The sequence below is a fragment of the Diceros bicornis genome, chromosome 20 (genome assembly GCF_020826845.1).
Source record: "Diceros bicornis minor isolate mBicDic1 chromosome 20, mDicBic1.mat.cur, whole genome shotgun sequence".
Lineage (NCBI taxonomy): Eukaryota > Metazoa > Chordata > Mammalia > Perissodactyla > Rhinocerotidae > Diceros > Diceros bicornis.
In genome coordinates, this window is record NC_080759.1 from 26,742,649 (window position 1) to 26,760,735 (window position 18,087).

General features: G+C 41.1%; 1 protein-coding gene across 4 annotated transcripts in view; it reads right to left on the reverse strand.

The window, feature by feature from the left end:
• NNT (nicotinamide nucleotide transhydrogenase) overlaps positions 1-8,183 on the reverse strand; it is an 86,106-nt gene extending 77,923 nt beyond the window's left edge. Inside the window, exons 1-2 of one of the 4 annotated variants that reach the window (XM_058564119.1) lie at positions 8,162-8,183; positions 2,995-3,198 (exon numbers count right to left, since the gene is read on the reverse strand). In XM_058564119.1, the coding sequence (XP_058420102.1) occupies positions 2,995-3,145 (151 nt within the window). In that variant the 5' untranslated portion in view covers positions 3,146-3,198; positions 8,162-8,183. The other 3 variants (XM_058564117.1, XM_058564120.1, XM_058564118.1) reach the window with 3 other exon arrangements.
• Between the last annotated feature and the right edge of the window lie 9,904 nt (positions 8,184-18,087).

An 18,087-nucleotide genomic window follows, 5' to 3' on the forward strand; every position in this document is an offset into this window, starting at 1 on the left:
CTGCATCTTACTCTCTACTTGAAGGTCAGGGAGGATAATAGAAAGCTGGCCAATATTTTGGATTGATGTGCAAAGTTAAATCCCATATACTTATCTGGAGTTCACTTATCTGACAACCTCAAATTATCTAGGCTCTACATACCATAAGTCAAGGAAGCTACCAAAGACGAAGTCACATCAAAAAGACTTAGGAGCCAGTTTGAAAGGGCTTCTACTGGCCAAATATGAGACAATTTGAGCATCAAAAAGAATAATAATTAATTGTAACGTAGTAAAATACATCCAGGGATGTTAAAATCCATGCGTTCATGATGATACTCAGAAAATAAATATTTTTTAAAAGCTTCATTGGTCAACTTTGGAGGAAGTAATGTGTGGTAGACAGAATAATAGTCTCCCAAAGATACCCATGCCCTAATCCTCAGAACATGTGAATATGTTACAATACATGGCAAATGGGAATTAAGGTTGCTAATCAGCTGACTTGAAATAGGGAGATTATCCTGTATTATCTGGGTGGGCCCAATCGCAAGAGTCCTTAAATGTGGAAGAAGAGGGCAGAAGAGTCAGAGTCAAAGAATGATTTGAAGATGCTATGCTGCTGGCTTTGAGGATGGAGGAAGGGGCCGTGAGCCAAGGAATGCAGGCAGACTCCATAAGCTGGAAAAGGCAAGGAAACAGATTCCTCCCTAAAGCCTCCAGGAGGAATGCAGACTTGCCAATACCTTGATGTAAGCCTAGTGAAAGACATTTCAGACTTTGGCCTCCAGAAGTGTAAGATAATAAATTTGTGTTGTACAAAGCAAGTTTGTGATCATTTGTTACAGCAGAAATAGAAAACCATAAGGGAACCAACTGATTATTACCAAAACTAGTAAATAATGAAAAGAATCAAACATCTATCCCCTCTTACCAGAACAATCCCAGGGTAACTAAGTAATAGAGGAAAAGCTTTTCCTTATAGAAAAATTCTAGCTAATAAATGAAGATAGAGTGATAGAATATCACCATTTTAAAACCCCTGATAAAATCATGGATTTAGTTAATGATCATCAAATGGCTGGTACAGGCTTTGAGTGAAAAACTGACAGGACTTCATAATATATGGATCACATCAACAATATGCAAACTTGCTGATGAATCTTCTTGATGTAATGCAATAGATAGTACCCGGCATCACCTGAGAAGCATTCTTGCCAAAAAAAGCAAACCTGAGTCTGATCAAGCCTCTAGATCTAGCAAATATCACAGAAAATACAAAGGACAGAGAAACTAGTTAACTAATACCAAGGGAATTCAGTCAGCCAAACCTAGAATGTGATAAATTCTAAAGCACAACAACTAAATTGGGGAACATATAGATCAAAAGAGACACAGCAAGCAAACACAACATGTGGACCCTGTCGGGATCATTATTTGAATAAAGCAACTGTAAAAGAAAGAAAAAAGGAAAAGAAAAGAAAAAACTGAGAAAATATGAATACTGACTGGAATTACTTTTCATGCTTTTCAATAGGATAATGAAATTGTGGTTATATTAAGGAAAAAACAGAATCCTTACAGAGATAAATAATTATTTAGGAAATAGTCAAGAACCAGAAATTAAACAAACAAACAAACAAAAAGTCTTATGCATAGTCAATATAGAGATCTTGATGTCCATGCATTTACTCACAAGGACAATTCTCATGTCTCAATGCAGTTATTTACTTTTATTTTATACACAATTTTATCACACTAGATAATGTGGCTTTCCAGAACACAAAAAAAATCTGCAGATAAAGTTGAGGGCTCTCAGGGGCAGGTACCCTGCCAATAGTGACTTGTCATGTGAGAACAAGAAAAGAGGTTGTGAAATCTATTAAAGGCAGATGTAAGAACTCAAAAAACCTAGTAGTTTAGGGATCCTTAATGCACAAAGAAACAGTCCTACAAACTTAAATAAAAAAGAAGGGCATTACTCTACATGGCAAAGACTTCTTGTTGACCCCCAAATATCCATCCTGTTCCTCCGCCTTTGTAACAGAATGTCATTTTTAGTTGAGTATGCTGCCATCTGGAATAAAAGATTGAATGTCCAAGTCTCCCTTACAGCCACATAATGACTACCTGTCTGAGTTCTGGGCAATGAGGTGCAGACAGAGTGCTAGGAGGGTCTTTGGGCAAGATGCTTAAAGGGATCTGACCCAGCTTAGAAGGGCCCCCTTTCAGCCTCTCCTCCCTCTGGTCTGTACCCCAGACCAGGAACAAGTGGGGGTCCTAGCAGGGAAGGCCTTGTAGGCCACTGCAAGACTTCAGCTCTTACTCTGTATGAGCTGGGAAGCTAATGGCAAGTTTTGAGAAGACTGACGTGATCTTTCATTTTAGAAAGATTATTCTCACTGTCGTGTATAGAACAAACTCTAGGGGGACAGAGGTAGAAAGCACAGAGTTCATTTAGAAGACTAGAGCAATATTTCAGGTGACAGATGATGGTGGCTTGGGCCAGGATGATAACAGAGTGATGGCAAGAAGAGGGCAGATTCTAGATATAAGGTAGAGCTGACCTATACCTACTATGAGCTTCTAGGATGACTCCAAGGTTTCTGACCTGAGCAACTGAGATGAAGTTGCCATTTACTAAACTGAGAAGCATTCATGCAGATCAATTCCTAATTCTTGAGCACAGATGAGCCATATATGGTACAAGTCCCCAGTACTGACTAGGAAAGAAGAGCTGCTAGGAGAAATGGTTACTATGAGCAATAGTTTCCTGGGTACAACTCAACTGGTTTATCGTTTTTCTTTTTCTATTATCTTCTCTTCTCTGTTAGCACTGACGATCAAGAACTTATATACATGGAAAATATAAGGCAATCATTTGGTTTTTTATTCAAAATGATCACTCATAAGCACCAGGCTATAAACTGCATGGCTTTCCTCTTCTATTATCAGGAGATCTCTTGGCTCCTATGACTTGAAGGTCTGACTTACATACACTGAGTGAGACTTTACCTGGTTTTACAGGGGCTTTACACCACAGTGCCTGATGAGTATGAAATGTTCGTAAAAAATCCTTCTTCCCAGGTAGCACCTTCCAGGACCCCAAATTGCTAAGAAAAGGACATGAACAGCCAGTCACCACTGTTTTCAGGAGGTTCGCCATGGTCGTATGAGCTCCCAACTTTCTGAATCCCCAATTTCCTTGAAGGTAAATCACTAAAAGAAAAGAAAATGAAATATTTATGCACCGAGAAAAACATACTTTGTCTTTTGAACATCAAAAACATAAAAAAACACTAATCCAAAGAGCTTGGAATATAACATTTATATGTGGCCATCTACAATGAATTTATTTATTTACTTACAGAAGATGCTTCAAAAGTTTGTTTCCAATTCAGGTATTAAAACTTGGAATCCATTTTCCCACTGAAATTGTAGTTATAAACTCACTATTTAATTCCAAGCCTTGGTTTCCTGGTGCAGACCTACACCACTTGTCAGCAGCCACGCTGTGGTGGCGACTCACACACACAATAGAGGAAGACTGGCACAGATGTTAGCTCAGTGCGAATCTTCCTCAGCAAAAAGAGGAAGATTGACAACAGATGTTAGCTCAGGGTGAATCTTCCTCAGCAAAAAAAAAAAAAAAAAATTGCTATAAAGTCCAGTCACATCTTACATGAAAGTTATCTTCTAAGTCAGCATGTCCAGCAAAAATTGCATATAATCAAAGTTACCCTTGAATCTCCCTTAAATTGTCTAAAATACTGTAGAGTAGTAGTAAAGCCACCTTGTATACAGAAAACACTAGCAGCCTATCCAGTGCAGCAGGATGCTCATCCTGTGAGACCCTCCAACAGAGACTGATTGAGCGAACACGAGATTCATGTTTGCCAAGTGCAAATCTCAAGAAAATTAAATATGCATGGGATATGACCCCAATAAAAAAGAAAGAAAAATTCCATGATTATCTTTATCACATAGATTTGTGCTTGTAGATGTGGGCGTAACTAAGAACTTTTCTGTCAGTAGTTCTCACAAGTGGCCACTTTTTGCCAGCTCTAACGAGGACGGGTGAAGCATCATTGACCTTTGCTGTTACTGAGGCTTCAACAGCTACCTCCATTGCCCTCCTTGGCCGATCCCCCGGGGTGCATGGAAGGCACTCCCACCATACCCATGATTCCAGATGTTCCTCCATCCTTCTCCTTTCCTTCAAAAACGGGAAGAAGCAGACGACCTGGAACTAGCTAGCAGTGCTAGCAGGGCCAGCACCTAAACCCAGCAGACTCCATAAACATTCTTCCAGCCTCCAGAGGAAGAAGGGTCTAGCTCATTTTTAATTTCAGAACTGCTGCCACAACTCCCTGAAGCAACTTTTGCAAATACCAGAAAGCAATACTGGGAATGGAAATCCTCAATCCAGGTGGTGCTTATTCTTAAAATGCCCATTAATTCAACAAACATGTACCAAGGGCTGAGTCTCAGAGGCACAGCCTTTAGGAGCATCTATAAAATCAAACTAGAGATAAGAAAAGTCAACAAGTACTAACACTACAAAGTAGAGTAATGCTAAGTCCAAAGTTCTTGAAGGATCAAAGAAGGAGTTCACGTCCTCTTACAGGGCTCAGAAAAGAAAGGGAAAGTCATTTGAGATAGAGAGAATAATATGAAAAAAAGTTAAGGAAGAAGGAATATTCAAGATATGCTCATGCATGCAATCAAAAATGTATATGAATAATTCTTTGCATTTGAATGGAAGGTTTTATATTTCACAGTGTTTCCAAATATGTTATTTCATTTCAGTCCTGAAGCATTCCTGGAGCCCCATAAATATTCCACTCATTCATCCATGGGTCACTTCTAGGGTTATTCATGGCTGAGAATGGAGAGCAAATGAGTTCAAAATTTAGCCGCACATTCAAAACATCCACTGAAACTATGCCAAGAACTGAAGGAGATACAAAGATACGTAAAGATAACTCTTGTCTTGAGAGAGATTTTTTCCTACCATGACTAATGACCTAGTCCTATCCTAACCTCTCCACCTACCCTAGTTTCTCTTCTTGGTTCATCCCAGCTCCCATCTTTCTCACAGGGCTGACGAGGCTTACCCAGACCTCATCAGCAAAAGAACAAAGCCAACTTTACAGCCAGCCCTGTATTGTCTAGGTCTGCCACTCAGTTGCGTTTATCCTGAATCTTTCTGTGCCTCAGTCTTGCTCATCTATAAAAGGAGCATAGGAAAGCTGGTTTGTACGGCCCCACTAGGCTCTAAAAATTTTATGATTAGATGAGATTTTGCAATGCATTAAAGCTGAAGTCCTGTTACATTGCCTGGAGTCTGGAAATTTTGCCCTGCCTACTTGGAAAATGGTAATTTGATGTTGAGCACATCCCTGGCATCAGATGTCAATAGGGCCAAGGCCTTCAGAGGCCAAGTTCTCTCCAAAATTCCACTTGATTCAAATTATGAATACACAGGACAGTGATCAGGAGGTAGTTTATTGGCAAGAGCCATGCCAAAATCAACTACAAATGACCCCAAAAGATATTCAGAGAATATTTGAACAATGTTGTCACAAACCAGTACTTGTTTACACTAATGATAGTATTCCATCTTAATTGCCACATTTTCCCCTATCATTGCTTTAAAGTCCTCTGCTGTTTTATTATCCATGTGTTCCACCGTTTTGAAGCAATGGGGGAAAACTTTAAAACTCAAAATTGAAAGAAAAATACTTTTTCTAGTATGGCGTTCATACTGCCGTTTAAGATGAATAAACTATCTCCTCTAATAAATATTAAAATTCTTTTTTTTTTTTTTTGAGGAAGATCAGCCCTGAGCTAACATCCATGCTAATCCTCCTCTTTTTGCTGAGGAAGACCGGCTCTGAGCTAACATCTACTGCCAATCCTCCTCCTTTTTTTTTTTTCTCCCCACTGTCCCAGTAGATAGCTGTATGTCGCAGTTGCACATCCTTCTAGTTGCTGTATGTGGGACGCGGCCTTAGCATGGCCGGAGAAGCGGTGTGTCGGTGCGCGCCCAGGGTTTGAACCCGGGCCGCCAGTAGCCGAGCGCGCGCACTTAACCGCTAAAGCCACGGGGCCGGCCCCAAATATTAAAATTCTTAAGGGCAAACACTTGACCCAGAGAGGACAGCATGGAGGGTGAAATGTGGGTTGGAAGCCCCTCTCTGCAACTTGCTAGCTGTGTGACCTTGGCAAGTCAGTCACAACTTCTCTGTACCTGTAATAATAATATAAAGATATTGCTATAACTACTATAATTATAATGCTATAATAATAATAGCACCTACCTTGTAGGGTGGTTGTGAGGATTAAGAGGACACAATATCTGTATTGCTATTACTCTTCACTTTGGTATTACCTCTGGCCCAGTGCTTTGCACAAAATAGAGGAAATCAACAAGTATTTTTTCACTGAATGAATGAATAACCAGGGCTGGGTAACCTGAAGCCTGGATATCTTGGAACACATTCTCCAAGGAATTTCAAGAAATTTCCTCTGCTGTGCAGCCTTGTGGAAAACTGATTCCATCAGCAAAGGCAACCAGCCTGAGCGCACTTGCTGACAAGAAAGTAATCCTAAACTGTCCATTCAATTAAAAACAGCGCGGTTTGCAAATAAAACAGGTGCGATGGAGAAGAGGGGAGCATTTTAAACAAAAGTTGGCAGGCAAGCCCCACGATTCCGAACGGAGTCTGTCCTACAAGACTCCTTACAAACAGATCCCTTAAGGACTGCCCTGCCATCACAGGACGAATCAAGGACACCTACAACCAACCGTAAACAAGTCACGCTTTTAAAGCGAGACATACCAACCAAGGACACAATACCCTACAGAAGCCAGAAGCTTAGACGGGCAGGCAGCGTGGCCTTGCCCAAAGTCACCGGTACCGCCTCTCCCTCGGGAACTAAACTGCCACCAGGCAGGCATCTGCCCGGGACCGCTATTTATAACCTTCCCCGGAAGCCCACTGGCGGAGGCTGCGTAAGTCATTCCGCCTTCGGAGTTCGAATCAGCTCTGCCCCCTCGGCTGTCTCTCCCCCCTCGCCGGCCTGGGCCCCACTCTCTGCCGGGGAGAAGCTTGCCCCGACCGCCCCAGTCCGCCCCGACATACACTCACAACTTGCGCTCACCACTTCCTATATCTCCAGCCGGTCACCCACCCCGAATTCCCTCAAGGTTTAAGCACAATTTCAGGGCGTCCAGCTGCCACCTCTCTGGGTGCACCCCCTATCGAGAGTCCTCAATGACCTCCCTCCCATCTCCCATCTCGCGGGCCGAAATGACTCCGTACAACTCCTGCCGCCCCTAAAGCGCCGAGATCTGCACCTGCACAGCTGCCGCCTTGTCCCCTGCCCTCTGCGAGGACCCAGTTCCCGAATCCACCCGCCAACTCCCTTCCACGTCGCCCCAGCAAGAGACACGAAATGGGGCCCTCAAGGCACGGTTCTCCTTCCCGGCCCAAGCCTCCGGCCTGAGGGCGCCCAGGTGCACCCTGCGCCCGGGTCACTGGCGACCCCGCCCCCTTCTGCTCTTTGACAGGTCTCCTTCCCGGCGGTGGCCCGACTCGTCCTGGCGAGCCCCGCGCCCCTGCCCCAGCTGCGCCCCAGGCGCGCTCACCTTGGCGGGGAGGCCGGGCGGCCGTGAGCGGCGCGCCGCGGGCCGCGAGGGTACGCCGTGCTGGCAGACCCGGCTCGGGCCCCGCGGCGCTGCGCCTCCAACCCGGAAGAACAGCCGCAACTCGGCGGCGGAGGCGGCGGCGGCCACGTGACGGTGGCGGAGCCCACACCTCGGCCGGCGCCCCCTCCCCGCAAGGCCCTTCTTCTCGCCTGCGCTCTCTCCAGACGAGAAAGCGACCTCACGACCTGCCCCCTTCGAGCGCAAAGGCCGCTTACCCCAAGGAGCCCTCCACCGCCCTCGGTGGCAGCCAAAACCTCTTTGTCTCGGGCTCGACCGCGGCCCCTCGCCCCGCCTCCGCGCCTTCCCTTGGCCCGTCCTTGTCAATCAAACCTGCAGTCAAGCCGGGGCGCTGAAGTTTTCAGGGGTACATCTCTCCTCTCCCCCTGGAGTTACAGTTGCAAAGTGTGATTTCTTCTCTAGTGTCCCACCAGAACAAATAAGAGGATAATATAACTCCACTTGTGGTACCTGACTTGCCTCTAGCTCTCTAGGGAAAAATCAGAACTTCTGTAACAGGAGAAGACCAAAAGGAAAGCGGGAGAAGGCCGGGCGGTGGTGAAGGGCGGGAAGGAGGGCGTTGTTTTTCCTTTCTGGTCAAAGAGGTGGAGTTAAACCTTTCCGAAACGATGTCAAGGCCCGAAAATTAACACACGTCTGTGTACTTGTCTTCCAACGGCCGGCCCAGAGAAAGCCGTGTACTGCTATTAGTATTAATGTCCAGTGGCTGGAGAGCGCCCTGAGTGGAGGTTACGTGTCCTGACCAGGCCTGGACTGATTTTAGCAAAACAATTAAAGGACTCCAAAACGTAATGACCTAGTTGTTCTTGCACATAGTTCTGTTGCTTAGTCTGCAAGTGTCTTCTGATTAAAAATGGGAGGAATAAAGTATACAATATAAAATGGTTCACTTACCCAAAGCTAATCCTCATGAATGTCAGTACGGTCACTGCTTTTTATTTTAATTGAAATATTTAAGATGAGTAAAAGAATTATGAATCTCAAAATCATAAGGCAAAACAGATATTCCATATCCTTAAAAAGAAACAAATCGCAGAGAAACCTTCACTTTGGGAACATTTCTTGTGTTTAACCAGCCCAAAAGGTATTCAACTAATGGACTCCCACTTCTCTTCAGATAGGGTAAAACACTGTCCCTGTCCTAGAAGGGTTCACAGACAGGAAAAGACACAGCATCATGTTTTAAAATAATAATAAACCATCATAAGTGCAACCATAAAGACAGGTTCAAGATACTGCAGGTACAATGAGGCAGGAGTAATTGAGAAGGATTAAAACTAAGCTCCTTTCACAATATGTGTAAGTCAAATCATTATGCTGTACACCTTAAACATATACAGTGCTAAATGTAAGTTATATCTCAATAAAACTGGGGGAAAAAAACTAGGCTCTTGCTTTAAAACACTTGGGGCAGGGGTGGTAAGGGTTTGCTTCTTTTCTCTTTCAAGGCTTAAAACTCAGTGGTTCCCAGCTGGGGACAGTTTTGTCCCAGGGTATCTGGAGACACATTTGTAGTCACAACTAGAAAGGGGAGGCATCTAATGGGTAGAGGCCAGGGATACTGCTAAACACTATACATTACACAGGACAGTCCCTTACAACAAAGAATTATCTGGCCCCAAATGTCAATAGTGGTAAGATTAGAAAAACTCTGGCTTAAATAAATGTTCAATGGGTTATTTAATTTGATTTACTTAGGAAATATCACAGGAGAACAAATCCAAAGATGACATATAGCTTTTCGCTTTTTCTGTTAAATAGTAAGCATATGATAATTTTTTAAATTCATTCTGCTCATTTGTCCAACATAATTTGGGTGCCATTGCTCCAGATGAAAACGTTTGTCATTTGGAAGCTTCTGTTTTAGGTCTTAAGCTCCTACAAAGTAATTACAATATATTCATAGGAGTCCCCAAAGAAAATGGAATTAAGTTCCGAAAGTTTGTTTGTAAGTAAGTTGCTTCTGAATCTTAGACACTGGCTTGCATAAAATTTTTGCGAAGATTTTATATCACCTATTAAGTTGTGAGGGCTTTGTCTATTTTGGTATCTGCTCTTTGCTCCTTGGCTTTCTCAGCCTCCATACCCCCATTTGGAACGGCACCTCTCACATATAGGCATGTCTTCATTACAGATTGTTCTGTGATGGGGTACTTTAATTTTAAATATATTTTAAAATTAGGATATACATCAAAATTTAAACCCTCTGCAAATTAGGAGACTTTGTACCCACAAATGCTTAAAGATAGTATTGAATATTTAGAGTCCCAATCAAAAGCAAAAAAGATTAAATTTTTAGAAAAATGTAACACACCATTAGGGTCTGCTTTGAAGCCTCAAACCAGAGAGGTGCCCAATAGCCAAAAATCAAAATGTAGACTGAGCCTGAGAAGGCAGGTGATGAAAAACCTAATTCTAGGGGAGGGGGAGGGGAAAGCGGTTAAGAGGGACATTTGTATGTGACAGATGGAAACTAGACTTTTGGAGGTGAACACAATAGTGTATATACAGAAGTCAAAGTATAATGATATACACCTGAAATTTATGTAATGTTATAAGCCAATGTTACCTCGATAAAAAGAATTTTTTTAAACTGAAATCTAAAGACAATACGTTACCAAAACCCCACATCCACTTAAAGCCAGGCCAGAGAACAGGTCAGTTCAGTGTGTTTTCCTCATGGTTATTATGTTATACAGTTAGCAGTGTATTGTTTCAAGCTTCCCTTTTATAAGTAATTATTAGCAAAATGAACAACTCCAATGAGATTGTATTCTTAGACTCTGGGGATTTTTAATAATGCAGACACTTGACAGTTTTAAGGCTACCATCACTAACCCAATCTCAGCCTCTTCTCCCAGGCAGACCAGTCAAGATTGTGCTTGATTTTAGGAAACAAATATTAACCAGCTAAATGAACTTACACTCATCAACATTAATTGGAAGAAGATCGAGGAGAACTGACATTAACCGCCAGCACAAAGTTAAATAGTTGGCAATTTGTTTAAGTTATTAAAGTAAAACCAGTTTGCATTTAGAATTGTTGTGAGCTAAAAAATTAGTTCTTACCATAACTTTGTGGATATTGTTCTCTCCATATGGTAAGTGCCAATGATAAAAATCCATGGTATTTTTTATGGATATAAAAATTTTTTTTATTTGATACTTTTGTGAGCCTGGGAAGATGGTGAGGGATAGGGACTGTATTAGTATTCTAGGGCTGCTGTAACAAATTACCACAAACTGGGTGGCTTAAAACAACAGAAATGTAGGGGCCAGCCCAGTGGCATAGTGGTTAAGTTTGCGCCCTCCACTTCAGTGGCCCGGGGTCTGAGGGTTCAGATCCTCAGTGAGGGCCTACACACTGCTCATCAAGCCATGCTGTGGCAGCCTCCCACATGCAAAGTAGAGGAAGATTGGCACAGATGTTAGCTCAGGGACAGTCTTCCTCAAGCAAAAATAGGAAGATGGGCAACAGATGTTAGCTCAGGGCCAATCTTCCTTACAAAAAGAAGAAAAAATTTAAAAAAAGAAACACAACACAAATGTATTCTCTCACAGTTCTGGAGACCAGAAGTCCGAAATCAAGGTGTTAGCAGGGTTGATTCCTCTGGGGACTCTGAGAGAGAAACTGTCCCATCCCTCTCTCCCAGCTTCCAGTTGTCAGCAATCCTTGGTGTTCCTTGGCTTGTAGACACATCATTCCAACCTCTGCCTCCTCTCCGCATTGCCACCTTCTCTGTGTGTCTCTCTGTGTCCAAATCTCTCTCTCGTCTCTCTTATAAAGACAACAGTCAGTGGATTTAAGGTCCACCATAAATCCAGGATGACCTCATCTTGAGATCCTTAACTAATTACATCTACAAAGACTATCTTTCCAAATAAGTGTTGTCATGAATTTTGAGGGGACACTATCCAACCCACTACAGGGGCATTCTGTGTGTTTAAGGGTACTACAACGTAAAGAGGGTTTTTTTGTTGTTTTTTTAAACATGGGCAGATTTACCAGTTCTTGAGTTTAAAGTGAAAATCCAAATTATTTGTGGGAAATTTAGGTAGAAGTTGTTTTGTATTGATAATTAGAAGAATTTCCTTGTATATCTGTTTTGCTTTCTTAATAAAGACTCAACCTAACTGAATTTTTTCTTTAGTTTTTTAATAGTATATATAACTATATATAGTATATAGTTATCCCCATTATCAAACTGCAGTGATGTGCCACATAATGAAATTTTGGTCAACCATGAACCACATATATGACCATGGTCCCAGAAGATTAGTTCTATATAGCCTAGGTGTGTAGTAGGCTATACCATATAGGTTTATGTGAGTATACTCTATGATGTTCGCACAACAAAATCACCCAACAACACATTTTCTCAAAAGTATCCCTGCCGTTAAGCGATGCATGACTATACTTGATTAAAAAATTTCAGAATAGCAGTTAACATGTTTATATTTAACTTTTTAAATAATGCATTTGATGAAAACTCTAATTCAAATACTTTTTAAACAGTTTGGTGAAATATCCTCTCTTTGTAGATCTTTTTTTATGCAAAATATTACCCAGAACAGAAAAGCAAAAATCAGAATTTCTCACCTCTGTTGGTTTTTGTCATAACACTCTCCTATCTCCTCCTCCTTTAACCACTCATTCCCAGTTCTTTCACCACTTAAATGTCAAATGTTTCAAATGTTCCCTTGTCCCTCCTTCCTTTTAACTCTAATCCTTTGTTCCTGGAAGTCCAATGTTAGTTGTGCTATGACAACTCCCAAAGCTTAATGTCCAGCCCAAATCTCTCTCCTGAGCTCCAGACTCATACAGCCAACTGCCTGCTGGTCATTTCCATTGAGATATCCACAGATATCTTAGAATCAACATGGGAAAATTCCCTCCTGCTCCTCTCCTTTTAGCCATAACAAAATGCTTGCTGCTTTCTAAATGTACGGAGCTGTTCTACACCCCCTAGCCTTTTTACATGCTTCTCCTTCAGTCTGGAATGCTCTCCTTCCCCTCCCTATTCTTCACAGACCTGTGCTCATCCTTGGGCGTCTAGCTTTTGGCTCTTCCTAGGTGAAGCATTCCAGGAAGCCTTCTTCATCTCTTGTTTTCCTGAGCTTAGCACAGTGCTGAGCACAGAATAGATGCTAAATAACTATTTTGCAGGATGTTGTGAAGAGGAGAAAAAACTTGTGTAAAGAAGATAGCTCAGGGTGTGGTACATAATAGATTTCCAAAAGTGTGCCTAGATTAATTTTGGCAAAGGTGCAAAAGCAATTCAATGGAAGAAAGAGAGCCTTTTCAACAAATGGTGTTGAAGTAACTGCATATCCATTGGAAAAAAAATTTAAAAATGAACCATAACCTAAGTCTCACAGTTGATACAATAATTAAATCAGAATGAAATACAGACTTAAATGTAAAACCGTAAAACTTTCAGAAAAAAGTAGAAGAAAAATTTTCAGGACCTAGGGCTAGGCTTGACACCAATAGTATGATTTATAAAAGGGAAAATTGAGAAATTGAACCTCATCAAAATAAAAAGCTTTGGCTCCACAAAAGACCCGGTTAAGAGGATAAAAAGACAAGCTACAGACTGGGAGGAAATATTTGCAAAACACATATCCATAAAGGAATTGTATTTAGAATATACAAAGAACCCTCAAAACTTAACAGTTTAAAAAAAATTCAAATAGAAAATGGGCAAAAGACATATTTCACTGAAGAGGACTATAAGCATGTGAAAAGATGTTCAATATCATTAGCCATTAAGGAAATAAAAATTAAAACCACACTGAGACATCACTACACATCTATAAGAATGTCTAAAATAAAAAATAGTGACAATACCAAATGCTGACAATGATGGGAAGAAGCTGGATCACTTGCACATTTCTGATGAGAATGTAAAATGGTACTAGTCACTCTGGAAACCATTTTGGTGGTTTCTTAAAAAACTAAACACACAACAACCATATGACCCAGCAATTATACTCTTGGGCATTTATCACAGAGAAATGAAAATTTATGTTCATATAAAAACCTGTACACGAACGTTCATAGTAGCTTTATTCATAATAGCCAAAAACTGGAAACAACCCAGATGTCCTTCAACATGTGAATGGTTGAACAGATTGTTGGATATTCTTACCATGGAATGCTATTAATCAATGAAAAAGAATGAACCATTGACACACACAACAACTTGGAAGAATCTCCAGAGAATTATGCTGAGAGAAAAAAGCCAATCTCAAAAGGTTACAATACTGTAGGATTTCATTTATATAACATTCTTGAAATAACAAAATCATGGAAATAGAGAATAGATTAGTAGTTTCTAGAGCTTAAGGAGGTGAGGGTGGCTGTGACTCTAAAAGGGCAACCTGAGAGATCTTTGTGATGATGGAAATGTTCTGTATCTTGATGGTATCAATGTCAATATCCTGGTTGTGAAATTGTACTATAGTTTTGCAAGATGTCACCATTGGGGGAAACTAGGTAAAGAGTAACAGACGTTCTCTCTGTATTATTTCTTACAACTGCATATGAATCAACAATTATCTTAAAATAAAATTATTTAATTTAAACAAGCCTGGCAAGTGTAGTAAAATAGCAATGGTAGAATCTAGGTGGTGGGTATACAGGTGAGTATATAAAATTCTTTCAAATTAGCTGAATTTTTGAAATTTTCTTAGTAAAATTAGAAAAAAAAATTTTAATGTTGACTATTGTAGTTACACTGAGACAAAGTCTGCCCACTCCCAAAATCTAAAGGATAAAAGTAACATAGATTCAACTCATTAGAAGTAGTATTCCTAAGCGCCTCTTCCCTGTGGCGTGAGTTTGTCAAATGAGTTTTTCCACGGAACAAGAAACCAATTCCATGAAATGGCTTTTCACTAGCAGGGCTTTTCTGAAGTAGAGAAAGCAAATGGTGATGGTTCAAGAGGTCATGCTGAATTTGGGAGTGAAGATGTTTTTCATCCTCCCCCCATCCCACCTCACCTTTACTCAGCATTTCCAATATTTATTAGGCCTGCTGATGGTCAAATTCCTCTCTTTATTAACCTTTTTCTCCACAGAATGGCCAAAGTACTCCAAGAATTGCATTGCTCACTCTACTGCTAGGTGATATTTTAGCTGCCACATCTTCTCTGTGGTGGCTTTTGAGTAGAGAATCAGTTACAATAATTTATGGCATTAACTCAAACATTTGAAGTAGCTTCAGGAACAATTCATTTCCGTGCTTCAACTTGGCAGATCTGAAAAGTACGTATAAATCCACAGTGATGATTAGGGATTCTTTGTTTCTTAATCTCATAAGAATCTTATAATGGGCTCAAGAATACAAAGGCATATGGCGTGCCACCTTAGGACACCAAGAATAGTTAAAATCTGTGTAATGTTTTACAGTTTACACAGCACTTTCGCATGTATTTCTTCATTGGCTCATTTCAATAACTGAAGTAGGTACTGTTATTCCTGTTTTAAGATGAAGAAACTGGCTTGAGGTTAACTGACACATTTGAAGTCACATCGACAAGAGATATTGCTGAGACTTAAACGTAGATCTTACGGCTCTAAATTCAGTGATTCCTGGTGGGGAAGCATATCCTCTATGTAGGGGAAGCTAAGATGACTGCCCTGTGAGAATGAAGGTACCCAGAGAAGGAAGGAAAACAGAGGCCCCTTGAAAGAGAGAGAGGCCACCGTGAAAATCAAGAGTTCCTCCTATTTCTCCCTCCCCATTCACTTGCCTGGGTTTTACCTACTACTCCTTCAATCCATTTGAGATGAGACCTTCTCACAGAAGCCTTTCCTGACCACCCAAGGTTCAGTTAGATGCCCTCCCATTAAGATTCAAGTTTAAACATAATTACAGTGTTTATCATTCTGTATTATTATTGCCTATTTATCTGATTGCAGCACTTAAGTGTAAGCTTCTTATGGACAGATATTTTGTCTTATTCATTGATATGTCATCAATACCTAACGGACTGTCTGGTTTTATTAGGCAGTCAACAAATATTTTTTAAAAGGAAGAAAAACATTGTGAGTGCCCTGCAGGACTTGAAACAGAAAGAAGATACTGGCTTTTGACCTCATGCCAACAAAAAAGGGGCAGTGAATAGACTGTGCCAGAGAGAGAGAGAGAAACAGAACATGCCAGGAGCAAAAGATCTCTTACTTGACATTTTATTTTTTTAATTTTTATTTATTTATTTTTTTCCCCCCAAAGCCCCAGTAGATAGTTGTATGTCATAGCTGCACATCCTTCTAGTTGCTGTATGTGGGACGCGGCCTCAGCATGGCCAGAGAAGCGGTGCATCGGTGCGCGCCCGGGATCCGAACCGGGCCGCCAGCAGCGGAGCGCACGCACTTAACCGCTAAGCCACGGGGCCAGCCCTCTTACTTGACATTTGACATTAAACATTGATGTTCCTAATTGTCTTTCGAATGCCAAGTTTAGACTCTGAAAAGAGCACTTCCAGCTATTATATTACCTTGCTACTGGCCAGCAAGCACTTCATTCAGTTCAATTAGTTGACTTGTGCAATTAGTAGAATATTGCACGTTGTCATTATTCACTCAGAAGTTCCTCTAAAATGTTCAACTCCTATATCTCATGTGTTGACCACCACTTTCTTTCTTTCCAACTGCCTTATTTCTGTCTCTTCATCCCCTTTTTCCTTCCAATCTATCACATATCTTTCATTGTCAACCCTTTCTCAATCTAGCTTAAACCATGAACAGCCTCTCAGCCTCTTCTGTCTCTACTCTTCTACCTTAAGTGCATAATGAAATTACACTCCCACTAACAGGCTTCTCAGTTCCTATATCAGGTTGTCAAGAGAAAAAAATCACAAAATTTTTCAGAGTGTTGCCTCTACACATCTCTGGTCTGCAACCTCAGCAGGACTTTCTGTAGCACCCAGCAGTTCTCCTGTGCACATGCCCCCCCCCAGTCAGTTTCCTCTTCCCGCCTCCCAGCAGCTTTTGCAAACGTCTCCCACCCTCATAGCAGAGATATTTCCTCTCTTTTACTGACAACGTGCAGATCATCTTAAGTTTCCAGCACTCTCATCCTCCTGCAGTTTATCTGTGTCTGCTTCCATTTCTTAGTGAAATAGCTTTTCTCCCACCCAAAGTTATTCCTGCCACCTGTACCCTGAATTTGTGACCTGCCGCCGCCTCTGGTCCTCTAGTCCCTTAATTTCCTCCCTTTTCCCTGATGTATTCCTTTACCTCTTTGTCTTTGGCTAACAAACTCATGTTTCTCCCATCTTTCAAAAAAACTATAATAGCAACAAAAATGTCTTTAATACACCTGTCTTGCAAACTTTCCGTATCTCTACCATTTATTTCTCCATCAAGCTTAGAGCTGTCTATACTTCCTAATACTGACAATTGCTGGCATCCAAATCACTCACAAATCTATATTATTCCAATTGTAATATCATTGGAATGCCCATTTATCAATTTTTAGTGAGAAGTATAACTCAAGCAGAATAGAATGTTTGCATCAATCTGACCCACCTATTCTGGAGACAAAGTGTAGCATCTTGTTTCAGCTTGTGGACTCTGCACTTAATACAACTGGCTTGCTCACTACCTATTTATGTGATCTTAGGCAAATCAAGTAACATCTCTGAATCTCAGTGTTTTTATCTATAAAATGGGGTAATTAATAGTACCTATCTCATAGAGTTGTTTTCAAGGTTAAATGAGATAATTCATGTCAAATCTTCACTTGGATCATAGTAAATGCTAAATATTAGCTATTGTTGTTCTTGTTCTTCTCAAAATGCAAATTTAGGCAGATAGTCAAATTATAATCAGAAGATTGCTTGGTGAAGGAGGCCTTGTTTCCCAGATGCAGTTGTTCATTAAGTTGTTTAATGGATCTGGCAGGACACACCCACCAAGGTGACTAGAGGGCTAAAGCTCAGAAAATGGTGCATTTTCATAGATTCTTTAGAATCCTACTTGTATTTGACATCTCTGCAACATTTGACACTCTTGTGCTCTCCCTCTTTAACCTTCTATTCCCCACTGGCTTCTCTCAGGTTTAGTCCTATGTAAACAGAGTAAACAGATTCCTCATCTTCAACCCAGCCATTAAATTTATGCTTCTCTTTCCTCTTCTGCCTCGGTACACTTTTTCTAGGAAAACTCACTCATCCTTCAGCTATCAAATCTCTAACTCTAGGCAACATTCCTCTGAACTCCCGCTCCATAACTTAACTGTCCACAGAACAATTCCTCTTAGATGCTCCAGGTGCCAGATGAAATATCCAAAATGGAAGTGGTGGAGTCTGCCCGCCTCTGGTATTCCCATTCTTAGGGACTGAGGCACTGAAGCCAGAATCCTGGG